Source organism: Sminthopsis crassicaudata, chromosome 3 (genome assembly GCF_048593235.1).
Source record: "Sminthopsis crassicaudata isolate SCR6 chromosome 3, ASM4859323v1, whole genome shotgun sequence".
Classification (NCBI taxonomy): Eukaryota; Metazoa; Chordata; class Mammalia; order Dasyuromorphia; family Dasyuridae; genus Sminthopsis; species Sminthopsis crassicaudata.
Genome location: NC_133619.1, coordinates 638,626,819 through 638,651,622, shown reverse-complemented (window position 1 = coordinate 638,651,622; position 24,804 = coordinate 638,626,819). Strand labels below are relative to the sequence as shown.

General features: G+C 59.7%; 5 protein-coding genes across 12 annotated transcripts; 3 read left to right on the top strand and 2 right to left on the bottom strand.

Annotated features, from left to right (window-relative positions):
- Nucleotides 1–6: 6 nt before the first annotated feature.
- Nucleotides 7–2,064, bottom strand: ERICH4 (glutamate rich 4). Its single transcript, XM_074306913.1, has 2 exons — nt 1,686–2,064; nt 7–424 (listed from the first exon to the last, which is right to left on the bottom strand). Exons 1-2 carry the CDS (start codon nt 1,836–1,838, stop codon nt 245–247), a joined length of 333 nt encoding a protein of 110 aa, XP_074163014.1. The 5' UTR covers nt 1,839–2,064; the 3' UTR covers nt 7–244.
- On the top strand, nt 338–6,109 carry DMAC2 (distal membrane arm assembly component 2). 3 transcript variants are annotated; one of them, XM_074306911.1, is made up of 7 exons: nt 2,210–2,316; nt 3,836–4,065; nt 4,460–4,540; nt 4,821–4,957; nt 5,052–5,214; nt 5,316–5,512; nt 5,823–6,109. In XM_074306911.1, exons 1-7 carry the CDS (start codon nt 2,299–2,301, stop codon nt 5,837–5,839), a joined length of 843 nt encoding a protein of 280 aa, XP_074163012.1. In that variant the 5' UTR covers nt 2,210–2,298; the 3' UTR covers nt 5,840–6,109. The 3 variants fall into 3 exon arrangements, with proteins under 3 accessions (XP_074163013.1, XP_074163012.1, XP_074163011.1); XM_074306912.1 differs by lacking the exon at nt 2,210–2,316 and adding an exon at nt 338–441 and having other exon boundaries at nt 5,316–6,109; XM_074306910.1 differs by having other exon boundaries at nt 5,316–6,109.
- A 1,209-nt stretch (nt 6,110–7,318) lies between these two features.
- B3GNT8 (UDP-GlcNAc:betaGal beta-1,3-N-acetylglucosaminyltransferase 8) lies at nt 7,319–9,067 on the top strand. Its single transcript, XM_074306902.1, has 2 exons — nt 7,319–7,433; nt 7,634–9,067. The coding sequence occupies exon 2, from the start codon at nt 7,669–7,671 to the stop codon at nt 8,848–8,850; it is 1,182 nt and encodes a 393-aa protein (XP_074163003.1). The 5' UTR covers nt 7,319–7,433; nt 7,634–7,668; the 3' UTR covers nt 8,851–9,067.
- A 398-nt stretch (nt 9,068–9,465) lies between these two features.
- On the bottom strand, nt 9,466–16,357 carry BCKDHA (branched chain keto acid dehydrogenase E1 subunit alpha). The gene is made up of 9 exons (XM_074306901.1): nt 15,768–16,357; nt 13,610–13,789; nt 13,435–13,521; nt 13,025–13,133; nt 11,722–11,883; nt 11,425–11,631; nt 11,068–11,209; nt 10,819–10,990; nt 9,466–10,077 (listed from the first exon to the last, which is right to left on the bottom strand). The coding sequence occupies exons 1-9, from the start codon at nt 15,849–15,851 to the stop codon at nt 9,907–9,909; spliced, it is 1,314 nt and encodes a 437-aa protein (XP_074163002.1). The 5' UTR covers nt 15,852–16,357; the 3' UTR covers nt 9,466–9,906.
- On the top strand, nt 15,794–24,703 carry EXOSC5 (exosome component 5). 6 transcript variants are annotated; one of them, XM_074306907.1, is made up of 7 exons: nt 15,900–16,595; nt 17,304–17,417; nt 18,552–18,673; nt 19,363–19,503; nt 23,552–23,641; nt 23,999–24,091; nt 24,301–24,703. In XM_074306907.1, exons 1-6 carry the CDS (start codon nt 16,454–16,456, stop codon nt 24,089–24,091), a joined length of 702 nt encoding a protein of 233 aa, XP_074163008.1. In that variant the 5' UTR covers nt 15,900–16,453; the 3' UTR covers nt 24,301–24,703. The 6 variants fall into 6 exon arrangements, with proteins under 6 accessions (XP_074163004.1, XP_074163006.1, XP_074163008.1 ...); XM_074306904.1 differs by having other exon boundaries at nt 16,230–16,595; nt 17,277–17,417; XM_074306903.1 differs by having other exon boundaries at nt 15,794–16,595; nt 17,277–17,417; nt 23,999–24,703.
- Nucleotides 24,704–24,804: the final 101 nt, after the last annotated feature.

Genomic DNA, 24,804 nt, shown 5'->3' with positions numbered 1-24,804 from the left:
CCGAGCTGAATCTTTAAAAACCTGGACTCATTTATTGATATCTGCATAAAATAAAGTCCCGCAGACATCTGAACCACAAATCTCTTTTCCTCCCAAATCTCCACTTCCGTCTGTCGTTATTATTGATCGTAGCCGCAAAAGCGCCAGCGCCCCTGTCCCCGCGGGGCCAAAGTCCCACAGCCTCCCCAGGCCGACGGTGCCGCCGCGGCCGGGATCTGCGGGGCGGGACCGAGCGCGCCGGCTCTCAGATGGTGATTTCAAAGTCTGGGACGAGCCGGCCGGGCGGGGAGGCGCGCGGCCCGTCTTCCTCCTCGTCCCCCTCCTCGTCCCCGTCCGCCTCGGCCTCCTCCTGCAGGGCCCGGATCTCCAGGCCCAGGGCGCACAGCCGATTGAACAGCTGCACGTCCATCCTCCGCAGGCTCCGCTGTGGGGAGAACGCTGGTGAGGGGCGGCCACAATTCCCGGGAGTGGGGGGGGGGGCCATCCCGCAAGCCCGGCAGGTAAGGGCCCCACCCCCGCCGCCCCAGCCTCCGCCCCCTGCTGGCCCCGGGTCCCCCAGCTCGGCCTCTGCCTCCCTCTCCCCTATCTCTGGGGGTTTCCCACCCCACCGGCTGCTCTACTCTCTTCTTCCTCCCCAAAGACAATGTAGGACAGAAGGATGGGGGGCGGGGCAGTGGTTCGAGTCCATCTCCACTCCGTTCCGCCACCTCCCTCCAGCTGTGGCTGCTTCGAGGGCCCCAGAGCCCGGTCCCTGCGGCCCGTGGTCAGTGGCTGGGCTCAGCTCCCCGCGGTCGTCCCTCGGACGCTCTCTCCCGCCTTAGCTTCCGCCCGCTGCCCCTTTCTCCATCGGTCTCTGCCCCCCCCATTTCTGTCTCTCCCCATCTCTCTCTGTCTCTCCCTCCCTGTCTCTCCCCATCTCTCCGTCTCTCCCTAAGTCTCTCTGTCTGTCTCTCCCTCCCTGTCTCTCCCCATCTCTCTCCGTCTCTCCCCATCTCTGTCTCTCTCTCCCTCCCTGTCTCTCCCCATGCTCTCTGTCTCTGCCTCTCCCCATCTCTCTCTGTCTCTCCCCATCTGTCTCTCCTTCCCTGTCTCTCCCCATCTGTCTCTCCTTCCCTGTCTCTCCCTAAGTCTCTCTGTCTGTCTCTCCCTCCCTGTGTCTCCCCATCTCGCTGTCTCTCCCTCCCTGTCTCTCCCCATGCTCTCTGTCTCTGCCTCTCCCCATCTCTCTCCGTCTCTCCCCATCTCTCTGTCTCTCCCTCCCTGTCTCTCCCCATGCTCTCTGTCTCTGCCTCTCCCCATCTCTCTCTGTCTCTCCCCATCTCTCTCCGTCTCTGTCCCTCCCCATCTCTCCCCATCTCTGTCTCTGTCTCTCACCATGTCTCTCTGTCTCTCCCTCCCTGTCTCTCCCCATCTCTCTCTCTCTCTCCCTGTCTCTCCCCATCTCTGTCTCTGTCTCTCACCATGTCTGTCTCTCCCTCCCTGTCTCTCCCCATCTCTCTGTCTCTCTCTCCCTGTCTCTCCCCATCTCTCTGTCTCTGTCCCTCCCCATCTCTCCCCATCTCTGTCTCTGTCTCTCCCCATCTCTCGTCTCTCCCTCCCTGTCTCTCCCCATCTCTGTCTCTGTCTCTCCCCATCTCTCTGTCTCTCCCTCCCTGTCTCTCCCCATCTCTCTGTCTCTGTCTCACCAGCTGCTCCCACACGCAGCCCACAAGGTCCTGCGCCCCGGCTACGGCCCCTTCACGGCTCCAGGGCCCGCTGGGGTCTCGCAGGGCGCGGGGAGGGGGTCCCAGCTCCCGCGGGACCAGCCCGGCCCTGGCCAGCCGCCCCCAGGCCTCCATCGTGAGCTGTCGGGGCCACGCAGACACCGGGGCCAAAGTCCGCCCGGCTCGGGTTCCTGCCGCCTTCCCACAATCCCTCCTGCTGCCGGGGCACCCGCTGGGCCCTGGCTGCCGCAGCCCCCAGCAGCAGGAGGGATGGAGGGCAGACTTCAGGAAGGACTAGCCGGGGGCCGGCGGCAGGAGAGCCCAGGACCTCGGAAAGATGCGGAGAGAGGGACTCTGGCTATTTTAAGAATAGGCGGGGTCTAAGAAGGGAAGGAACCAATGAATGGCCTAAAGTGGGGGGTGTGGCTTGTCTATAACCCAGAGGCGGGAACCTGGGTGAGATTGTAAGGGCTGAATTTGGGGAGGGAGGACCCAATAAATGTCATCGGAAGGCGGGATCTCAAGAAAGAAGAGCCAATGGTTGAACAGTTGCGAGGGCGAGGCCGGCAGACTCTGACGAGAGGAAAGAGCCAAGATGGCGGCGCCCAGGGCGGTAGGTTCCCAGCTGACCCAGGGTTCCTGCAGAAGGGAGACGAGTTCTGGGACCAGACTTCCTGAGATCTCCTCTTCGATCCTCAGGGCGGAGCACGGGATCTCAGAAAGCTAATGGGGGTCCTGGGGGGAGAGGGGCGGAAACGTGTCCGGGGCTCGCGCTCCAGGCCCACTGGGGGACTCGGGAAAATCGGGCTTCGTAGCAGGCCTCTCGCCAGAGGTTCCGCATGGGATAGCCAATAAGAACGGGCAAGAGCCCGGCTGAGGACCAATGGGAGGATAAGGAGGAAGGACCGAGGAGCCAATGGAGAGTGGAGTGTGGAGATGTTGGGGCGGGCGAATTGACAAGGCCGCGGGGAAGGCGGAGAGATAACGCCCCCCCCAGAGCACGTGGGATGGTTTCTCCGCCTTAGAGGTGGGACTTAGAGAAAGGTAGGGGAGGGCAAAGGCTGAGACAGAACCTTCGGGGGAGGAGCAACCAGGGTGGGCAAGCCGAGGGGCGGAGCCTGCGTGGAGACGACTGTTGTAGGCGGGAACTGGAGATGCCCCTCGACTGCAGACCGGGACACGCCCGGGGGCGGAGCTTGATTGAGAAAGGGGAGGGGCTGCCCAGGAGAGGGGAGCTAGCAGGATTGGGTGGGGGAAATTGGGGTGTCCTAAATATGGGGTCTGGGAATAGTTTTGAAACTTAAAAATCTGGGAATTGAAAAGAATTGGGGAATTTTAATGATTCTGGAAAAAGCAGGAAATCTGGCGTTCCTTAGTGAGGTGGGGGTTCCCCTGCCCGGGGGTCACCTCCCTCCTTCCCTCTCTCCTCCTCTCCCCCTTTCCCTCCCCCCCTTTTTTCTCTCCCTCCTTCTCCTAAACGCTTTTCCCTTCCTCTCCTTTCCTCCCTCTTTCCCCTCCCTCCTCTCCTTTCCTTCCTTCCCTCTCTCCTTTCTCCTTCCCTCTCTCCCTTCTGTAATGGGCCAGAACTCTGGGGAAATATATCTGAAGCAAGGGTTCTTACAAGGTGCTAACTCAGCGGAATTGATGGGACACTGATTAGTGCTTAACAGTCCTCTAGTTCAGTGTGATTGATGTACTCTTCCACAAGATATGAACTCAGCGGAATTGACGAGACAGTGGTTCCTGGTGATAGGATGACTGGCTCACAGCGCGATGAGTCCGTTTCGTTGTGACAGTTTCTAAGCTGGGGGCAGACTCGGCCATGGGAGAAGAGCAGCCTCCTGGCTCTGCTGCCTTCATCACTTCTCCAGGAAGCCCACGGACTGGGGCGGTCCCGGGACCCCCCAGAGCGCCAGTCTGGACGCTGTGTTTTAATCCGCCCCGTGTGGGGGCTCTAGGAAGCAGGACACACATTTGGATGTGCAGGCTGGGAGACTGAAGGAGACAGTAGAGACTTGGGCCTTTATCCCTGACTCTTCTCGTGGTGACTGTGCGGCCGAGAGCAAGGCCGGTGCGGAGACCCTCCGGAAAGCCAGCGTTCCCCTCTTCCTTTGTTGTTTCCTTCTTTCTAGCTTCTCAGAGCCGGCTGTCCCACACGGTCGGGAGGAGGGACCCTCAGGAGCCTGAGCAGCCGGAGTAACTTTGGTTACCGCCCCAACCCCATCTACGACCTGAATCAGAGTCCCGGCCGTGCCCGCCAGCGGGGGCTGATGGCCTCCATGGCTTCTCGATTCTACGACGTGGAACAGTTACGCGACTGGATTGCCCATTTCTGGAGCTGGAACCTGTATAGGAAAAACAAGTGAGCGCTCGGTGCAGGTTTTTGAGGGCCAGTGAGTCGCTTGATTCTGGGGGTCGGAGCTAGAAAAGCCGTTAGGAGCCCCAGTCCAGCGCCTCTTCAGTGAGGGCAGGGAGCCCAGCCCGATCACGTCGGGGAACCCAAGCCACAGGCCATCAGCCGGAGACGGCTGAACCCCCTCCCCGATTGGGATCTGTCCTGCCTCCAACAGGGCCCCATCCCGGGCGTTCCCCCCGGGGTCCGCCTTTCCCCCCACCTCGGGACTAGAGGATGGCAGAGGAGCCCCCATTCAGCGATCTCCGTGCCTCGTTGGGCCACGTGTTAGAGCCTGTGGTAGAGCTAGCTGCCCTCCCTCCTTCCCCCTCCCCACTCTGAAGCACACCCCGTTCTCCGCCAGAGTGTTCAGCTCCGCCTTGAAATACTACAGCGCGGACGTGGTGGTGGCTAACTTTGTCCTGGGCCAAGGAGGAGCTGTCAGGTAAGGATCTGGGCGTCCTCTGGAAACTGGGGCGATTTGGGTTTGGGGACTCAAGGAGAGGTTCAGGGAGACTTGAGTTTGATGGGGGGGGTCTGAGCATTTACATGGCACCCACTGTGTGGCCAGCGCTTCCCAGAGAACATCTCACTTAATGTAGGGTTCAGGACGTGGGATCTGGGGGCGGCTTCACTGACTTAGGATCGAGGAGCCCCTTGGGTCGTGGTGATGGGGCTGGGAGTGGGATCGGTGAGGGGGACACTTGCCTGCTGTGACCCCTCAGGTTCCAGGACCAGGAGTGGATCCTGCCCCAAAACATGAAAAGATTCTTTCGGAACTGTCCTCCCTTAGAGAAGCTGTCCCTGGAGGAGGTGGACGCCAGCGGCTGCATCATCAACTACTATGGGCTGGAGAACCTGGGTGAGGGGGCTGGCCAGGGTGGGGCGGGAGGTCGGCTGGGGTGGAGGCCGGCTTGGGCCGGAGGCCGGCCTCACGCCCCCTCCTCTCTGGCCAGTGCTGCTGTCTGGACTGCGGTCTCTGAGGCTGTGTGGCTGCCCCTATGTGGATGACTGGTGTCTGAGCCACCTGTATCCCCTGGGCAGCTGCCTGCAGGAGCTCTCGCTGGCTGGCTGTCCCAGGGTCACCGAGCGAGGCCTGGCCTGCCTCCACCACCTCGGGTAAGAGCTCCCACTCAGGCCCGTTCCTCCGGCTTCCCCCCGGGGCCCCGGCCTCCAGGGCCAAAGCACGGCAATGTCTGCCCTCCCCACGCTTCCTCTAGGAACCTCCGGCGACTGGACATCTCCAACCTCCCCGCCGTGTCCAATAAGGGCTTGACCCAGATCCTGGTGGAGGAGATGCTGCCCGATTGTGAGGTGGTTGGGGCGGACTATGCCGAGGGGCTGGAGCCGCTCTCTGAGGGCGAGAGGGAAGCAGAAGAGGAGGCGGCAGCGGGCACAACAGCGGGCACCATAGCGGGTAAAGTAGCAAGCACAAGAGTGGGCGTGGAGCGGGCGTGACAGCGGGCACAGCAGTGGACATGGCAGCAGGTGCAGCAGCGGGCACAGCAGCGGGCATCCCTGGAGCCCCCACTGTTCCGGTGCCTCCTTAGATGCTCTGCGAGCCCCAGGATCCCCATCTCCCTTGTACTACTGGGGCATGGGTGGGACAGAAACCCCCTGGGATAGAGGGGCACCATCAGGGATGTCTCCCAGATCCCCTTTCCTTGTCCCCCTCACCCCCCACCTATTGGTGCCCCAGAAGTAAGCTTTGGCCTGCTTTCCTCCAGGTCTGCTGCACCCCTGAATAAGTGAGTGGGGTCCCCCCCAGCCCAGGTCATGCGGTTGTGCCCAGAATTCCCCCCGGGGGGGGGCTGGCAGCGGGAGTGACGGACGGAAGGAACACGGGATGAGCGCGGCCCGCAGCCCCCCTTCCTCTCAGCCTCTGCTGGGATGTGGTGTCTGAGCCGAGTCCATTAATTCCCGTCCCCTCCCAAAGGGCTTCATTAGTCTGAGGGAGGGAGGGGGCTGGGCCCCCCTTCCTTCACGCCAGGATAATAAACATTGTTGGAAACCAGTCTGGAGTCGGGAGGCTCCCTGAGGGAGGGGTGGGAGCTCTCAGGGGAGGCCCAGGATGAGGCAGAGGAAGGTGGGCGGCCGGCCTCACGGAGCGGAGCCTGGCCACATGTTTCCCCAGCCAGGGCCGGGGACAGGCGGTTCCTGGGGCGGGGAGCTGAACCCCAGAAGCGAATGACTCGGGGGAGCAGCTCTCGGAGGGCAGAGGCCGGGGCTGGGGACCTCAGGGGACATCAGACTGCCGCCTTCTCCCCGGGAGGGGGAGGGCTCCACCTCGCAGGCGCTGGCTGTTAAATAAATAAAACAGAACAAATGAAGGCCCGTGGGGTGGGCCGGGAGGCAGCTGGAATTGGGGGGCCGACCCCTGCACCCCTGTAGAGAAATGCCTGCCTCTTCCGGATCCCCGTGGGCAGTGAGGAAGCGTTTGTTGACGGTTAAGAGATAAACTGGGGTACCCGAGGCCCCAGTGGGCAGACTGATGCAAACACCCAGGTTCCTCAGGGGGCCGGAAGTTCCTTAGTCACCGCAGGAGGGAGAAAGAGAGGGGTGGGCTGTGGAGAGGGGCCCGAGACCCCCCCCCAACCAGCAGAGTCTCCAGGTATCTGATGGGGCTACCTGGTGGGGAGGGGGCTGGGGGACCTGATGGTGGGGGAGCCAGAGCCGCCATCCATTTCTCAATCGAGAGCTTTGTGAACAGATCCTGCGGCCTATCTCCCACCCCTGGGGGGATGGGGTGGGGGTGGGGCTGCCCTCCTCCGCCCCTGGCTCCCAGCTTCCTTGGCCCCCCTTTCATCTGCCTTTATTATCTCTCCCCACTGACCCCTCCTTCTGAACGTCCTGAGGAGCCCCATCTCCCTGTACCCCTTCACCTGCCTTTATCACTCACCACTGCTCAGACCCCCCCTTCTGGACTGTTCCCCAAAGCCCCCATCCCCCCGTACCCCTTCATCACCTCCCCTCTCTCCCCTCTGAGCAGATCCCCCTTTCTGGATGTGCTGAGTAGGCCGCTCCCTCCCCTCCAGCCTCCCTCGGGCTCTCCTGCCCGGCCGCCGGCCGGTCTCTCTGGCGGCCCCCCGCCCCCCCCCATTTCTCGGGGTCGGGCTCCGGCGGCCCCTCTCTGGCCCGGCCCCAGCACCAGCCCGAACACGCCCTGGGCTCCCTCTCTCGGCCGGTATCTCTCCGTCTCCTCCCCGGCCCCGCCCCTGCCGCTCCCTGGCCCCTGGGGGCTCTCGCTCCCCTCCCCTCCAGACTGGCTCAGTCCGGGCGGGAGCCGCTGCCGAGGAGCCTGACCTGACGGGGCTGGCGGCCGAGGCCCCGGCCCAGAAGTGAGTGCCAGGGGAGCGGGCTGCCTGGGTCCCCGATCCCCGATGGAGGGGAGGGAAGAAGAGGGCACCTGGGCTTGAGAGGGAGGGATGGAGGGCCCGGGAGAGGAGGCGCTGGGGTGAGGGGGGGGCCTCCTGGGGCTGGGGGCAGCCCCTCCCCTCCGGGCTGGAGGCGCGGCTGCTATTCCTGCTTTCCCTTGCAGCCCCCGGGCCCCCCCTGGCCCCGGGGGCCCCTGCCATGCGCTGCTCCAAGTGCCTGCTGTGCCTCTTGGCCGTCCTCACGCTGCTGGCCCTCAAGGTTTACATCGAGTGGAGCTCGGACCCCCTCCGGCCCAGGAGGCACCAGGAGGGGCCCGACAAGGAGGTCCCGGCCAAGCCTGGCGCCCTCGAGCCTTCCCTGCCTGCCAACCTCTCCGAGCGCCTGGGCCAGCCGGGAGCCTCCGCTTACTGGAACAGGCAACAGCAGCTCTTCCAGGCCCTGCCCGGGCCCGCCGGCTCTGCGGCAGGGGACTGCCAGGCTTGGGGGAGGGCGGCGGCCGCCGAGATCCCCGACTTCTCCTCCTACCCAGAGGCCTACCGGCGCTTTCTCCTCTCGGCCGCCTGCCGAGATTACCCCCGGTGGGCGTCAGGGGCGGGGGTCCCGGGCTGCCCGGATTCCGAGGCCCCCTACCTGCTGCTGGCCGTGAAGTCGGCTGCGGGCAGATTCGGGGAGCGCCAGGCCATCCGGGAGACCTGGGGCCGGCCCGAGCGCGGAGTCCGCCTGCTCTTCCTCCTGGGCTCCCCCCAGGGGGAGCCGGGCCCCAACCTGGGGCCCCTAGTGGAGTGGGAGAGCCGGCGCTACCGGGACCTCCTGCTCTGGGACTTCCTGGATGTGCCCTTCAACAGCAGCCTCAAGGATGTGCTGTTCCTGCGCTGGCTGGGCCGCCACTGCCCCCAGGTGACCTTCGTCCTCCGGGCGGAGGACGACAGCTTCGTCAACGTCCGAGCCCTGCTGGGGCTGCTCCGGGGGCTGCCCCCCGCCTCTGCCCGGGGTCTCTACCTGGGCCACGTCTTTGAGCGGGCCGTGCCCGTGCGGACCCCCAAGGGGCCCTACTATGTGCCCGAGTCCTTCTACGACGGCCCCTACCCGGCCTATGCCAGCGGGGGCGGCTACGTGTTCGCGGGGCAGCTGGCGCCCTGGCTGCTCAAGGCTGCCGAGAGGGTGCTCCCCTTCCCCATCGACGACGTCTACTCCGGCCTCTGCTTCCAGGCGCTGGGCCTGGCCCCCCAGAATCACCCCGGCTTCCTCACCAACTGGCCGGACAGAGACAAGCAGGGGGACCCCTGTGTCCACCAGCGCCTGGTGCTGGCTCAGCCCCGAGACCCCCAAACCACCATTCGCCTCTGGAAACTTATGCAAAACCTCCAGGCCCGTTGCTGAGGTCTGGGCAGCATGGCCCTGCCTTCTCTTCCCGGCCTCTGTGGGAGGCAAGGGAGGCCGGGGGGGCCTGATTGTGGACAGCCCAGACTAAGGGTAGACTAGGGGAGGGCTCGGGAGCCAGACTGGCTCCATCCCAGGAGAAAGGTCCTCCCGCAGGGACCTGAGGGCATAAAGCTGTAGCGGCTTCTATTTATTTAAACCACCCTCCCTCCCTGAACCTGGGCTCAGGAGTCCTTGCTGTTTGTCCCGGGTGGGGTGGCGCGCAGGGCCGTGGGGTCGGACCCTCCTCTGTCCTCAGGACCAGCATCCCCCACTGCACCCTGTGGGGAAAGCACCTGGCCCTAGGAAAACTATGGGCCTGCACCCTCCAGTGCCTCCTGGAAAGGACTTTGGAGCACACATGAGGAAGTGGGGGTTCCGGTGCCAGCTGTGCCCCTTACCAGGCTGTTGATTAGCCTAGGCGTACTCCCCTCAGACCAGAACCGGGCCCTGAGTGGCCACGAGCTGTGGCCCTGTTTGGAGGCAGCTCTTCACCTGAGAGAGGGTCTTCCCTCATTCCCCCCCCCCCTTTCACTGCCCCCAGCCCCCAGATCAAAAGCCAGGCTTGGCCTGAGCCAAAGGCAAAGAAGTCTTTATTTGAGTCCCAACCACCCAAGAGCACCAGGTCCCATCCCTCCCGGCCCATGAGCGCAACCGCATCTGGCTTCTGGTCTGGAGGCGCATCACAGCTCCCGAGGAGCCCCGAAGGCCTTGTGGCTGGGGGTTCAGCAGCCTGAGCTTTCCCAAAAGGCACAGTCACAGACGGGGTGCTGGTGGCGATCACTGGCCCATCCCCCTCCTTCCCCTCCCCTTCCAGGGCAGTGACCATGGGGGAAGGGGAGTTGTGCTATGGGTTCAGGGGGACAGGGGATGGCTTCTGCTCCCCCCACCCCCGGCCCCGCTCCCCCATTAGTCTCTGGGCTGGTCAGTTCTCTCTGCAGAAGGGTGAGGAGAGGGCCGAGTGGGGCCGACCCTCTGCATGTGGCCCCCAGCCCTGGTCCTCCCTGCTCGCTCCCCTCACTGCTCAAAGTGGTCCAGTGGGTAGTGCTCGCCATAGGTCTGCAGGTGGCGGCTCAAGGCTTCCCGCTGTTTCTGGAGCCGGGTCGGCATCTCATGGTACACGTCCGTGAAGATGAGGGAGGGCGAGGGCTTCGGCTTGCGTTCAGCCTCCTCAAAGGCCTCCATCACCTTCTCAGCGTTGGGGGAAAAGGAGAGAGGAGAGATGGTAAAGGCATGCTATGTGTCAAGTCCCCCCGTGGTGGTGGGGGGAGAGACTGGCCCCTGCCAAGGTACACGCCCTCTGGGTTCGGCACAAGCGGGATCTACAAATAGCCGGCCCGGCCTTCACAGGCTCGGGCCCGGGACGTGCCGAGGACGAGTGAGCCAGGGGAGGCCGGCGGCAGATAGGCCTTCATTTGATAGGCACATGTGGAGGGCCGGTCATTCTCCAGATAGGGCCTCGGTCCCTGCTGCACATTCGAGCCAAAGCCGCTGTCCTGCAGAGCTGGGCACCAAGGCTCTGGGCCCGGCACCCTCTCTGGGCCTTGGTTCCCCAGGGGCATAGCTAACCTCTGAAAGCCCTCCTTCCACCCCGAACTAATGTCTGACTGGGCAAAGCCGGCTGAACCCACACCAGTGATGGCGGTAAGAACAGCGCAAAGGGGACGAGGAGTGTGGGTTGGCAGGATGACTGCCCTAGGGCTAGTCCCGGAGCCCTAAAGGCCAGGTTTGAACTGGACAGGGCTGTGGTGGAGGTTGGCCTGGGCATGGCAGGGCTGGAGGAGCATGATGGAGGCCAGCCCGGGCTGGGAAGGCTGGAGGACTATGGTGGAGGACGGCCTGGGCATGGCAGGGCTGGAGGACCGTGGCACAGGCTGGCCCAAGCTGGGAAGGCCCGCCCAAGGCTCTGCCAGCCCCACCGGCTCCTACCTTCTTTCGGGACTGCTTCCTCCAGGCTTTCTCTTGCTCCTCGTCCCACCAGCCCCGGCTCAGCATGTATTGGCGCAGCCGCGAGATGGGGTGGTCTTGCTTGTCCCAGTAGTTCACCTCATCCACCGAGCGGTATGCTGAGCTATCATCACTGGTGCTATGATGCCCGATTCTGTGGGGGCAGAGCCGGGTGGTCAGGCCAGGGAGGGAGGAAGGGCCGAGCTGGGGGAGGGGGGGCACCGGCCGCACCTGTAGGTCATGGCCTCGATGAGGAAGGGCTGGTTCTCAGCCACCGCCCGCCGCCGGGCCTCTCTGGTGGCGTTGTACACCGCAAACACGTCATTGCCGTCCACTCGGATGGACATGATGCCGTAGCCGGGACCTCGGGCCGCTGCGGACAAGGGTCCGGTCAGTGCAATGGGGTGGGGGGGCAGGACAGACAGAGGCGGGGGGCCCCAGCAGGGAAAGAGGTTCTGAGGCCCTCAGAACCCCAGGGGAGGGGAAAGGACTGCAGTCCGAGCTGGATGGCCTTTTGGGTGCCTCGGCTGTGGGAGGGGCGCTTTGGGCCAGGGGGGAGCCGGGAGGAAGGAGAGAGCCCCAGCCTACCGATGCCATCCCCCCGATACTGCTCCGAGGTGGGTGTGGAGATGGCATAGCCGTTGTTCCTGCAGAAGAAGATGATGGGGCACTCCAAGGTGGCAGCAAAGTTGAAGCCGGCATGGGCGTCGCCCTCGCTGGCTGCCCCTTCCCCAAAGTAGCAGATCACGGCCTGGTTGGAGTTGGCCCGCTTGGCTGCGTAGGCTGCTCCGACCGCTGCGGGGGAGCGGAGGGGACAGTGAGGAGCTGGTATGTGGTGTAACCGGGGGCTGTGCCCGCCCACTCCTCCCTGAGGGATCTGCTCACCCTGAGGGATCTGCGTGGCCAGGGGGGAGGAGATGGTGACAAAGTTCCTGTCCTTGCAGCCGTAGTGGACGGGCATCTGTCGCCCCTTGCTGGGGTCGTTTGAGTTGCCGTAGCACTGGGACATGAACAGCTGCAGCGGGTAGCCCCGATACATCAGCACTCCTGGGAGAGAGGACGTGATCTAGCCCCGGCTGTGAGGCCCGGCAGCCCCCAAGTGGCCTTTCCTGGCTTCCCTTCCTCCGAGGACGCCATCAGGGATCCGCCTGGTCCTGCCCTCGGCCCTGCCCAGTCTGCAGCACCAGCCGGCTCTCCCCAGCAGCCATGGGCACACACTTGGGGCTCGATATGCTCCAGGAGGGCCCACTCGGACAGAGGTCCATGATCGCCTCCAGCTCTACCCAGCCTCTGGCATGGCAGACCAGCTTGCAGGGCATGACAGGCAGACACAGAATACCCGCCGCTCACATCAGGAGCACTGCCATCGTCCTGTGCCCCAAGCTGGCTGTGCCCACGAACGGCGCCCCCTCCCGGGTCCTCCCCGGTCCATGGCGCCTCTCCCACACTGGTGCTGCGGGCGTTCTGCAGCCCCTTCCCTTCCCCAGAGATGAACTCTTGACTCTTAATCCTTAATTCTCTCTGAGGCTCCCTTAAGTGATGCCTCCTCCCACAGCGCCAGCGTTTTGCCTCTCATTACTGGCTGCCTTGGAAGCAGGAAGTCCTGGGTCCGACCCAAGGTTCTGTGGCTGGAGGCGAGGGCCGAGGTGCCGGCCCGCACTGAGGGAAGAAGCTCTGGCCCCCATGGACATCAGGGCCATCTCTCAGGGGTCCTTAGCCTCCCTGGAAGTGCTTAATGTGTGGGGACGTCTCAGGGACCCCCCCCACCAGTGACAGGGCAGAGACGGGGCCCAGTGAGGTCAAAGCCACTCCCCCCCCAATTCAAGCTGTCTTCCCAAGGAGCCAAGCCGCAGTTTGGAAAGCGCCTCCCCCAGGGCAGCCGCCATGCCATGGAAACCAGAGCAACAGAAGCCCGTGGGAGGGAGTCTCAAGCCCCAGACACTTAGGTGGAGAAGGCGGCCAGAGAGAGGCAGCAGAGCCGTGTGGTCGGGGGGGGGGTCTGCCTGGCTGCCCCTCGTTACCCCCCCCAGTCTGGGCTTCCCTCTAAGACTGAGACTGGTGCTGGGCCTCTGTGGGCTTCCTCTGGCTGCCCTTGCTCAGCTGGCGCCCTCAGCCAGGGAAGGACCAGGATGGCCCAGTACGGGGCTCCGGAGCCTGAGGCCGGAGCTCGTGGGCGTGGAGGACGTACCTGCCTCCCGGTACTGCCCAAACACCAAGTCTGTGTCATCCAGGGCGGCTGCGCTGCCCACGTGGGTGCCTTCCTCCCCATAGTTGGTCATGTAGAAGGAGATCCGGCCCTGCGTGGAGGCGGGGAAGAAAAGGGGGCCCCAAGTACTCGGACACCGCAGAGAATCCTCGGGATCCTTCCCCCCTGGCCCTGCCAACCCAACGCTCCCTGATGCTTTCAGCACCGGGCATTGTGCCCGGGCACGGGAGCTCACCAGGGTGCTGGGCATAGGAACCCTCCCACCGTGGCTGCCCACCAAGGGCAGGGCCGGATATCTCTGCAGCCTCCCCATGTCCTCAGCCCTTATTCTGACATTCCTCTCCTGCCCCTCACGGCCCCCCAGCCCGCAGGACTGGCCCCGGCCCACCCACCTGCCTCTGGGACTCGTAGAGGATTCGATCCATGGTGTTGAGAAGGGTCATGCTTTTGTACAGCTTTAGGACCACGTCCTGAGGCAGCTGGAGACAGAGCAAGGGCACGGAGTGGGCGGCCTGAGCCCCCGCGCTGGGCAGGGAGCTTGGGGGGCCGGGGCGAAGGGCGCCTCACCTGGGGGTCCTCGCTGGCGTTGATGATCTGGCCCTGGCGGTCCATCACGCGGTAGATGGGGATGCCAGAAATGACATTGGGTTTAATGAAGTCCAGCTTATCCACGAACTCGGCAGAAGCGCCGGGAAACTGGGGCTTCTCATCCAGGGACGAGAACTCTTCCTGCTGCCACCGGGCCACCTGAGAGGGAGGGGAGGGCACGCGCGTCCCCGGGGGCAGGGGAGGTCGCCAGGGCACGCTGCCCACCCTCGGAGGTCCCTCCCCAGGCTGCCCGGGGGCCGGGCGCCCTCGTCCCTGCACGGCCTGCCTCCCCGACGGGTGAATCCCACTGGATTACTGCCCAGACGTGGCAGGGACACCATTCCCCGGGAGCTGCAGGCCGGGCCCTGCGTGTCTGGCAGAACCAGTTGCCCAAACGCCCACGGGCTCAGGCCGGCCTCGGAGGCTCGTGTGGGAGGCTGGCACAAGTGGAGACGAGTCCTAGAGGCCTCCGGGACTGGGGGGCCACAGGAGATGCAGACAGGAGCCGCCCCCCGGGAGGGAGGGGCTGTTATGTCCCCACTGACCTGGTGAGGAGACTGAGGCAGGCGGGGGCAAAGGGCCCAGCCCAGGACCACACCCGGCTCTGCTGGGAATCTGCCCCAGGCTTTCCCGACTCCGGGCCCAGGGCACTAACCGCTGCGCCACCAGTCCTGGCGCCACCTTTGCTGTTTCCTTGTCCATACAACAAAACAGGTGCCGTCCCGGGAGTTTATGGGACCCTAGCCCTGCTTTTCAACTGTAAAGAGGGGATGATAATGGCGCTTCCCTGCCAGCGCTGATATAAGGCAAGCCAAATGGGATGTTTTTGAGTGACGAACACAGGGCTAGCATATAGTAGGCGCTTAATAAACGCTAGTTTCCTTCTGGCTCACAGCGCTGCCCCCCTCCCCTCAGACTCGGAGCTCCTTTGTCCGCGTGTATCCGCGGCGCTGGGCACAAGGTGGGGCGCCCGAGTGCTCGGGGTGTCCAGGGCAAGCCCCTCCAGTCCCTGGGAGCCGAGGCTCGCCACCGGCCACCAGGGGGCTTCTCCCGGGCCCTGGCACCCGCCTCAAACAGCCGGACCCCGCCCCCCCTTCTAAGCTGTCAGTATTTCCCCTCTCATCTTTACAAGGGAGAAGAGATTTGCTGAGTTTAATTCCCATTTTACAGCGGAGGAAGCAGAGGTTCAGAGACAAAGGACCGGGCCAGAGCCCCGCACCCTGCCCGGCCAGGCTGGTCCCCGCGGGGGCCGCGGCTCAGCACCGGGACCGCCAGGGAGGGGCTCCCTCACCCACACCGGCCGCCTCTCCCGCCTGGGCCTTGTCCCGGTCACCGGCTTACAAAGCGCAGTCTGACGGTTAAAAGTGCGCTGTGCTCGGCGGCCGGAGGGGACTGGGACGGACCGGGGATGAACAGGGCCCCGTCGGGCGGCTGCTGCTCCCGGGACCTCCTCGGACAGCCGCGCTCACCCCGCCACCCTGCGGGCTTGGAACAATCCCAGACAGTGTAGGACTCGGGGACCCCCCCATGACCTTGGAGAGGGGGAGGGGCCGGGCAGCCCCGGGGGAACTGGAAAGTCCGGTTCACAGCCACCTACAAGTGACCTCCCTCCGCCCGGGGCCGCCCCCCTCCCGCCCCCCGGTTCGACCAATGAGCTTCTGGCCGAGGACAAGCAGTGCAACCAGGAGGTCCCACGTGAAAGGAGGAGGGGAGGGGCCACTCCACAGGGGTCCCACACCCAAAAAGCCCCGCAGTCCGCCCCCTCCCAGGACTGTCCTTGGAGCTTCGGGACCCTGCTATGCGCCCCCCCCCCCCATTCTGCTTCCTGGCCTAAGCGGCGCTTAGAGCCTCGGCTCCCGCCGGACCCCCTCGGTCCAGCGCCCCGCTCCTCTCTAGGGCAGGGAGAGGGCGAGGACACCCTGGTTAGGACCATACAAAGGCCAGATGAAGACTCCGGGGCTCGGAGCCTGGCCAAAGTCACCCGGGGAGCCCTTCCCCCAATATCTAAAAGGGGCAGAGGAAGCCATCACTCTAGGGTCTCTGTTCCTTCCCCGCCCCCTCCCTCCCGGGGGCTCCTGAGGGGAGGGGTCTCTCCCTCAGCCGGCGCTCCCCTAGGGTCCGGGGCGGGAGCACTCACGGATCCCGCCAATCCGCGAGGTCCGCGCCGGGCTAAGGCCAGCCCCCCTCGCAGGGCCCAAGCTCGTGCCGCCGCCGCCGCCATTTTGACAGAAGCCGTTAACCGTCCCGCTCCACGGCTGCCACCCAGGCTGTCTCCGGGCCGGCGTGGCGGCCGCCTGAAAAGCTGTCCACGCCCACGGCCCCACGTGAGCCGGCGCCGCCTCCCACGCCTCCGAGGGCGACCCGTCCGAGGGACTGGCTCCGTGCGCCACACCCCCTCAGCCCCGTCACTCTTCTAGATAGCCCCGAAGAGGCCTCCCCGTCAGGCGGAAGCGCAGACAGCCTCTAGAACGCGGGTCCACACGAGCGCCCCGCCCCTTAGCCGCGCTCCGCCTGGGATAGGGCCTGGGGCCATTCTGAACCGGCCCCCTCGCAACCCAGACGCAGACGAAGTCGGGGGCGGGGCTGAGTGAAAGCGTGGCGTCTAGCCTTTACAAACAAACTTCGCGCAAGCGCGTCGCGATCCCCGCGCGCGCGTCTCGGACGAGACGGCTCCTGTCCGCGGGAGGAGAGGAGGGAAGTTTTGAAGTCAGCCGACACCACGTGCTCAAACAAACAAAACGTTTGCGCATGCTCCTCCAGACTTTCAGACATGCGCCCTCGCCACCTCCGGAAGCGCTTTAGTCCTGGCCGGCCTTCACGTGGATGGAGATGGAGACTGAGCTGGGCGGCAGCGCGGGACCCGACGCGGATCCCGGCTCTCGAAGCTCCGGCTGCAGCCTCCGGCACTTTGCCTGCGAGCAGAATCTGCTCTCCCGGCCCGATGGCTCCGCCTCCTTCCTGCAGGGTGAGTGCATTAGCTCTCTGCTTCCTTGCCCTTTGTGGGGAGCGAGCCCCCTAACAGATGGGCCGGGGGGGGGGGGTTAGAAAAGCGCATCCCTCCTCGCGGCGGGGGCGGGGCCGGGCCAGTGTCTCCCCTATAAACTAAACCCCGAGCAGACGGCTCCCAGCGTTCTAGGGCGGGGCAGTTTAGGGCCGAGTTTTGTCTAACAAATCACGTGGGTAGAAATTTCTGTGACACTAGGGTGGGCAAACCCGCTGGGGTTGGGGGAGGGGATGTCTGCTCTGTCCCGAGCTCCCTGTGGCCTTTCCCCGCCCCGGCCGAGGGCCCCTGCCAGCGAGCTGGGAGGCCTGAGTTCTAGTCCCGCCCCAGACTTCGTGGGGGGGGGGGGCGGGATAGCAGGGCCTTCCCATAGGGCGCCCCCAGCAGCCCGGGAATATCCCCTGCCTCCCTCCGCTCCCGGCTCTCTGGGCAGCGCCGCTGAAGGGGCGCCATTTTCTTCCAGCTCATTTGGCGGATGGGGAAACTGAGGCTGACAGGGCAGTGACTCCGCCAGTCATGGCCAGGAAGGGTCAGAGGGCGGGAGCTCCAGGCTCTAGGCTGGGCTCTGTCCCCACAGAACTGATTTAGAAGGAGGGGTGGGGAGGAGCTAGGCCAGAATGGGGCGGAGCCGCCCCCTTCCTCCAGGCTTCCTCCTCCCCCGCCCCTCTGCAGGGGACACATCTGTCCTAGTTGGGGTCTACGGGCCAGCCGAGGTCAAAGTCAGCAAGGAGATCTTCAACAAGGCCACCCTGGAGGTGATTCTGAAGCCCAAGATAGGCCTGCCTGGTGAGCGGGGGCTGCCGGGAAATGGGAAGGATTCTGGGCCGGGAACCATGGCCAGGACAGGTCCCGAGCCCCCCCCCCCCCCCCCATGCTCTGTAACCGCCTCCCCACTGTGATACACCGGGAAAGGAGGGGGGGAGGGGGGAGTGCCCCTGTGGGAGCCGTGCGCTGTGCACATGCGTGGAGGCGTCCTGGGTGTGTGTGTGTCGGCCCGTGGGGGGCTGGGGCTCAGGAGGGGTTTCCCTCTGCGAAGTTGCAGGAATGGTGGTGATGGCGACGGCATCGACAGCACGTTCTCATCTCATTTGTTCCTCTCAACAACCCGGGGAGCTGGTTGCTCTGCTCCCCATTTTGCAGATGAGGAAACTGAGGCAGAGAGGTTTCGGGGACTCCCCCAGCCAGGAAGTGCCCCTTCCCAGCTCTGGGCCCGAGGCAGTCAGGGGGCGCCCTCTCCGACAGCGGCGGTGTGGGGCCGGCCTGGAGTCCGGGAGGCTCCGGCCTCAGCCACCTCCTGGCTGGGGGAGCCTCGGAACCGCTGTTTGCCTCTATCCACTGAAGAAAAACGTCAAGTTAACCCAGTAAAATTTGCCGAGAAAAGCCTCCGTCAGCACAGTCCAGGGCCCGTGAAGAGCTGGGCCTGACCCCGAGATGCTGGGAATTTGGGGGTGGGGGAGGGGCGGGAGGGAGAGTCCGTCCCACGGAGGCTCCGGGTCACCCCACGGGAAGGGCCGGGCCTGGCTGTCTTTGGAGAGCACCTCCCAGAGGGGGAGGGGCGGGTCAGAGAGAGTCCGTGTGTGTGTATGTATGTTGTGTTCACATGAGGGTGAGCGTGTGGGCTGCACGTGTGTGAGACAGACAAAGGCAGGAGGGGGCGGCAGCCCGGGGGAGGTCTGTGAGCCCGAGCCGGGGGCCGAGCCAGCAGGAGGTCTGGTCGGCCGCGGCCCCTCCCAGCGCCCACCTCGGGCTGCCCTGGCTCTTCCCTGCCCAGGGCAGCCCCCCCAAGCCTTCTGGGGGACTTGCTGAGGCAGTAGGAGGGGCCGCCGCCTGATGAGTACTGGCCCAGTCTCACCTGCGGGGTGCTGGGCGGGGCCTTGCTGAGGCTAGGTCCCAGCTCCCGTCCTTCCTCACTCCCTCCAGGAGTAGCAGAAAAAAGCAGGGAGCGGCTGATCCGGAACACGTGCGAGGCTGTGGTTCTGGGGACCCTGCACCCCCGAACCTCCATCACCATCGCGCTGCAGATCGTCAGCGACGCCGGCTCTGTATCCTCCGCTCCGGGCCTTCCTCCTCCTCCTCCTCCCAGACCAGGGGCTGGACACCTGGGCTTTCATTGTGCTGATTTCTCACGTGGTTTGGGGGTGAGAGTCCCCCCTTAGGGGTCCGCAGTGGGACGGAGGAGCCTCCAGAGCTGAGAGGGTCTTGAATTTCATGCCAGGAACCACGGCTTCCAGGAACAAGGGGGAGGCGGCCCCGCCACCCTTTGACCTGCTCAGAGTGCGCCTGGAGCGGCTGTGTTCAGTGCCGTGGTTTGGGAAGCTGGAAGGAGCAGCAAAGGCGGCTAGGCAGACTCTGGGGACGCTTAGCTGGGAGAAGGGCGGGGGGGCTGGGAGCCGTCGTCGCGGGGGTCTCAAGGACCAGGTTAGCCCTGCTGAGCTTGGCCCCAGGGCCCGGATATGGGCCCGGGGCCGGTGGGGGAGCTGCCTGAGAAGGGCCTCTCCACAGGGTTGGGAGGGGGACCACAGTTGGGTGGTGTATAGTGTCCCCCTTGGGCCCCCTCCCACTCAGAACTGACTTTTCACCTCCAAGCCCATGATCCCGATTCATGGCCTGACATTGAGTGACCCCGGCCCCCCAGGGTTGGAGAGAATTAGGTCGCTCTAAGGCTGCTCCCAACCCCGAAGCTCAGGTTCAGGCTCTTCATGCCCTGCCTCCTTGACCTGACTTTGCCCAGCTGCTGGCCTGCTGTTTGAATGCAGCCTGCCTGGCCCTGGTGGACGCTGGTGTGCCCATGCGGGCCTTGTTCTGTGGGGTCACCTGTGCCCTCGACCCAGATGGGGCCCTTATCCTCGACCCCACAGCCAAGCAAGAGAAGGTGAGCAGTGCCTCTGGGGTGACGGTCGGATCCGGTCACACAAAAGGACAACCTCTGCAGGGGCTGCCTAAGGGTGACCTCGCCCTGACTGAAAGACCCATGACCACTGGGAAGGGGTGGGGGGCACTGGTCTGGGGAAGAGAGCCCCTGCTTTGGGTTTGCTCTCACGACCTGTGGATGAGAGTTGGGTGATTGTGAGTGAAAGTGTGTAAAAGTAAGGGGAGAATGTATGAATGCGTGTAGATTAAGTATATTATGTGTGAGTGTAAAAATGAGGTGACTGTCAAGAGTGAGTGTGTAAAATAGTGTCTGGGACTGTGCTTATATTTAAGAATGTGTGTGTGGAAAAGCGAGTGTGTAAATATGTAGATGTATGTTTGTGTGTATGAGTGTGAAAGTGTAAAAGTAAGATGAGAATATAAGTATTAATGTGTGTGGAAAAGTGAGTGTGTAAATATGTGTACATGTGTGTAATTGTATGTCTGAGTGCAAAAGTGTGTAAAAGTAAGATGAGAATATAAGTATTAATGTGTGTGGAAAAGTGAGTGTGTAAATATGTGTACATGTGTGTAATTGTATGTCTGAGTGCAAAAGTGTGTAAAAGTAAGATGAGAATATAAGTATTAATGTGTGTGGAAAAGTGAGTGTGTAAATATGTGTACATGTGTGTAATTGTATGTCTGAGTGCAAAAGTGTGTAAAGTAAGATGAGAATATAAGTATTAATGTGTGTGTGGAAAAGTGAGTGTAAATATGTGTACGTGTGTGTAATTGTATGTCTGAGTGCAAAAGTGTGTAAAAGTAAGATGAGAATATAAGTATTAATGTGTGTGTGGAAAAGTGAGTGTAAATATGTAGATGTGTGTATGTGTGTGTGTAATTGTATGTCTGAGTGCAAAAGTGTAAAAGTAATATGAGAATATAAGTATTAATGTGTGTGTGGAAAAGTGAGTGTGTAAATATGTAGATGCGTGTCCGTGTGTGTAATTGTATGTCTGAGTGCAAAAGTGTGTAAAAGTAAGATGAGAATATAAGTATTAATGTGTGTGTGGAAAAGTGAGTGTGTAAATATGTAGATGTGTGTATGTGTGTGTGTAATTGTATGTCTGAGTGCAAAAGTGTGTAAAGTAAGATGAGAATATAAGTATTAATGTGTGTGTGGAAAAGTGAGTGTGTAAATATGTAGATGTGTGTATGTGTGTGTAATTGTATGTCTGAGTGCAAAAGTGTAAAGTAAGATGAGAATATAAGTATTAATGTGTGTGTGGAAAAGTGAGTGTAAATATGTGTCCGTGTGTGTAATTGTATGTCTGAGTGCAAAAGTGTGTAAAAGTAAGATGAGAATATAAGTATTAATGTGTGTGTGGAAAAGTGAGTGTGTAAATATGTAGATGTGTGTATGTGTGTGTGTAATTGTATGTCTGAGTGCAAAAGTGTGTAAAGTAAGATGAGAATATAAGTATTAATGTGTGTGTGGAAAAGTGAGTGTGTAAATATGTAGATGTGTGTATGTGTGTGTAATTGTATGTCTGAGTGCAAAAGTGTAAAGTAAGATGAGAATATAAGTATTAATGTGTGTGTGGAAAAGTGAGTGTAAATATGTGTACGTGTGTGTAATTGTATGTCTGAGTGCAAAAGTGTGTAAAAGTAAGATGAGAATATAAGTATTAATGTGTGTGTGGAAAAGTGAGTGTGTAAATATGTAGATGTGTGTACGTGTGTGTAATTGTATGTCTGAGTGCAAAAGTGTAAAAGTAAGATGAGAATATAAGTATTAGTGTGTGTGTGTAAAAGTGAGTGTGTAAATATGTAGATGTGTGTATGTGTGTGTAATTGTATGTCTGAGTGCAAAAGTGTAAAAGTAAGATGAGAATATAAGTATTAGTGTGTGTGTGTAAAAGTGAGTGTGTAAATATGTAGATGCGTGTCCGTGTGTGTAATTGTATGTCTGAGTGCAAAAGTGTGTAAAAGTAAGATGAGAATATAAGTATTAATGTGTGTGTGGAAAAGTGAGTGTGTAAATATGTAGATGTGTGTCCGTGTGTGTAATTGTATGTCTGAGTGCAAAAGTGTGTAAAAGTAAGATGAGAATATAAGTATTAATGTGTGTGTGGAAAAGTGAGTGTGTAAATATGTAGATGTGTGTACGTGTGTGTAATTGTATGTCTGAGTGCAAAAGTGTGTAAAAGTAAGATGAGAATATAAGTATTAATGTGTGTGTGGAAAAGTGAGTGTGTAAATATGTGTGTGTAATTGTATGTCTGAGTGCAAAAGTGTGTAAAAGTAAGATGAGAATATAAGTATTAATGTGTGTGTGTGGAAAAGTGAGTGTAAATATGTGTACGTGTGTGTAATTGTATGTCTGAGTGCAAAAGTGTAAAAGTAAGATGAGAATATAAGTATTAATGTGTGTGTGGAAAAGTGAGTGTGTAAATATGTAGATGTGTGTACGTGTGTGTAATTGTGTGAGTGTAAAAGTAAGATGAGAATGTAAGTATTAATGTGTGTGGAAAAGTGAGTGTAAATATGTAGAGGTGTGTACGTGTGTGTAATTGTGTGTCTGAGTGCGAAAGTGTAAAAGATGAGAATATAAGTATTAATGTATGTGGAAAAGTGTAAGTTTACTTGTATGTGTGAGTGATACATGTATAGGGATGGGAGTGTAAAAATGAGGTGACTGTCAAGAGTGAGTGTGTAAGATAGTGTGTCTGGGACTGTGTGCTTATATATAAGAATGTGTGTGTAAATATGTAGATGTGTGTAATTGTGTGTATGAGTGTGAAAGTGTAAAAGTAAGATGAGAATGTAAGTATTAATGTGTGTGGAAAAGTGAGTGTGAGTAAGTTTACTTGTATGTGTGAGTGTTGTATGTACAGGGATGGGAGTGTAAAAATGAGGTGACTGTCAAGAGTGAGTGTGTAAGATAGAGTATGTGTGAGACTGAGTGTGCTTATGTATAAGAATGACTGTGTGTATATGACTAAAAAAGCATGTGTATGTATATGTGTGAATGTATTATGAAAGTGAGAGTAAGATTACATTTGTATATGAATGATTGTGAGTAGGAAAATGAGGTGACTGTGAGTGTATAAGATAGCATATGTGCATGAAAGTGTGCTTATGTATAAGGATGACTGAGTGTATATGAATGTATGTGTAAGAGTATGTATGAACGTGTGTAAATATGTATATGAATGTGGATGTGTGTGTAAGTGTGTATAAAATCGAGTGTGTAAGAATTTATTTGAGTATGAATGTGAGTAAAAATGAGGTAATTGTAAATGGGAGTGTGTAAGTGTATGTGTGTAACTGTTTGCATAAGAATGACAATATATGTATGAGTATGTAGGAATGTGTGTATAAAAGTATGTGCGTATGTGAATGTATATGTGAGTAATTGTATATATGAATGTGATTGTGAGTGTGTAAGATAGTGTATGTGAGAATGGCTGAGTGTGCTTTTGCATAAGAATGAAGTATGTGTAAGTGTAAGACTAAGTATATTTGTATGTGTATGAATGTGATTGTGAGAATGTGTGGGACAAAATGAGATGACTAAGCATGTGAGTGTGTAAGATAGTGTATGTGTGAATGACTGAGTGTGTTTATGTATAAGGATTACTATGAATTATGTAAAAGTGTATTGTGTGTAAAAAAAAGTATGTGTGTGTATGTATATGAATGTGAGTGGATATGTCAGTGTGTGTGTCAAAGTGACTAAGATTCTATGTGTGTGTGTATGGATGTGTGTGAATGGATGTGTAGATGTATGTGTGACTAAAAATGAGGTGACAGTATAACAGAGTATGTGTGACAGTGATTGCTTTTGTATAAGGATGACTGAATGTGTAAGAGTATAAATGTGTGTCAAAGTGAGTGTGTTAAATGAGTGTAAAACAGCATGTGTATGTATATGAATGTAAATGTAAGAGTGTGTGTACAGATGAGTGTAAGAGCGTATAAGTGTGCAAATGTGAAGGCGCACGCAGCCAGTGGAGGGAGGCGCAGTGGGGGGTGGGGGGCAGGACCCTCATCCCTCCATCTCCCAGGAGGCCCGGGCCATCCTCACCTTCGCCCTGGACAGCACCGAGCAGAAGCTGCTGATGTCCACCACCAAAGGCCTGTACTCTGTGGCTGAGGTGAGCCCTCGCTTGTCCTCAACCTGGGTGTGGGTCCTCAGTGAGGTTAGGGTTGGGGTCTCTTTTCCCTGCCTCGGGCTTTGCCCGAGCCCCAGCTCCTCAGGAGACAGGCCCTGCAGACCACAGAGGGGCAGCCAGCTGGGGTGGGAGGGTGAGGGTCTGGAGCCCCGGGGCCTGGGGGAATCTGCTGCAAATTGTGCTGCCGCACTTCCTGGGCCTGTGACCTTGAGCTGTCTGTAAATGAGGGAAGGTGGGAGGGAGCCTCTGCTCGGGACAGCTTTTCCCTTGGTATCTCTGCAGCCCCCAACTCCTGTCCTGGGGGGGTACACTGACCCCCTCCCCATTCGCCTCTTCCAGTTCCAGCAATGTCTTGCCGCGGCCCAGCACGCTTCCCATCACATCTTTCGCTTCTACAGAGACTCTCTGCAGCGACGCTACTCCAAGAGCTAGGTGGGAGCCTGGCCGGGCCCCCAGGAAACCTGGCCCCTCTGGAGAGGGAGGGGGTGCAGCTCTGGACACTGCTGTTCTCCCACCCCATGTTCCCTGGGGAGATGGAGATGCAGCTCCTCAATGTGGGGGAGTCAGGAGGGGCTTGGGTGAGGGCCCTCCTTTGAGTCCTCTGGGGGCACACCTGTAAGCCTGTTTCCCCCTCAGTGCAGGTGGGGCATTGGATCCCCAAACTCTGTGATCCCCTTGGAAAAAAGCCCTTTTGTGTTGTGTACTGAAGAATGGAGCAGAAGCAAGCATTTATGGGGTGCCTACTGTGTGCTGAGAATCTCGGATTGTGGCAGCCCTGGAAGGAGGTGAACCTGAGGCATGGTCACACTGTCAACACACGCCTGGAGTTGCCTCTCTGCATGGCCCTACCATGACCCAGTGGCCCCTTCTCTCCCCACCCCCTGAACCTCGACTTTGCTGGAGGGATAACCAAGCTTGGGTCGCCTGAGGAGGTGGAGAGAGCTGACTTCTGGGGGGAGAAATCAGATTCAAGAGACTGCTCGCTTGTGTTCCCAGTGCCTGGCATACAGTAGGCACTCAATAAATGCTTGACATCAATTGAAACCGTGTCTGAGTTGAGCCTTGAAAGTTAAGGCTGAGGAACAGCCGGGCAAAGGCTGGGAGGTGGGGAAGTGATGAGCCGGGCTTTGGGGGGCGTTCACAAC

Bases quoted from the DNA above. Each gene is read 5' to 3' on its own strand.
- ERICH4 (XM_074306913.1), bottom strand. From the start codon at position 1,838: ATGGAGGCCTGGGGGCGGCTGGCCAGGGCCGGGCTGGTCCCGCGGGAG. The intron at 425-1,685 runs GTGAGACAGAGA...TTCTCCCCACAG, and splicing joins GCTGCGTGTGGGAGCAGCTG to CGGAGCCTGCGGAGGATGGA.
- DMAC2 (XM_074306910.1), top strand. The intron at 4,066-4,459 runs GTGAGCGCTCGG...GTTCTCCGCCAG, and splicing joins AACCTGTATAGGAAAAACAA to AGTGTTCAGCTCCGCCTTGA. The intron at 4,958-5,051 runs GTGAGGGGGCTG...CTCTCTGGCCAG, and splicing joins CTATGGGCTGGAGAACCTGG to TGCTGCTGTCTGGACTGCGG.
- B3GNT8 (XM_074306902.1), top strand. From the start codon at position 7,669: ATGCGCTGCTCCAAGTGCCTGCTGTGCCTCTTGGCCGTCCTCACGCTG.
- BCKDHA (XM_074306901.1), bottom strand. From the start codon at position 15,851: ATGGCGGCGGCGGCGGCACGAGCTTGGGCCCTGCGAGGGGGGCTGGCC. The intron at 11,632-11,721 runs GTGAGCAGATCC...GCTCCCCCGCAG, and splicing joins GGCCACGCAGATCCCTCAGG to CGGTCGGAGCAGCCTACGCA. The intron at 10,991-11,067 runs GTGCGGCCGGTG...CTGCCCCCACAG, and splicing joins ATCGAGGCCATGACCTACAG to AATCGGGCATCATAGCACCA.
- EXOSC5 (XM_074306903.1), top strand. From the start codon at position 16,454: ATGGAGATGGAGACTGAGCTGGGCGGCAGCGCGGGACCCGACGCGGAT. The intron at 18,674-19,362 runs GTATCCTCCGCT...GACTTTGCCCAG, and splicing joins TCGTCAGCGACGCCGGCTCT to CTGCTGGCCTGCTGTTTGAA. The intron at 23,642-23,998 runs GTGAGCCCTCGC...CGCCTCTTCCAG, and splicing joins GCCTGTACTCTGTGGCTGAG to TTCCAGCAATGTCTTGCCGC.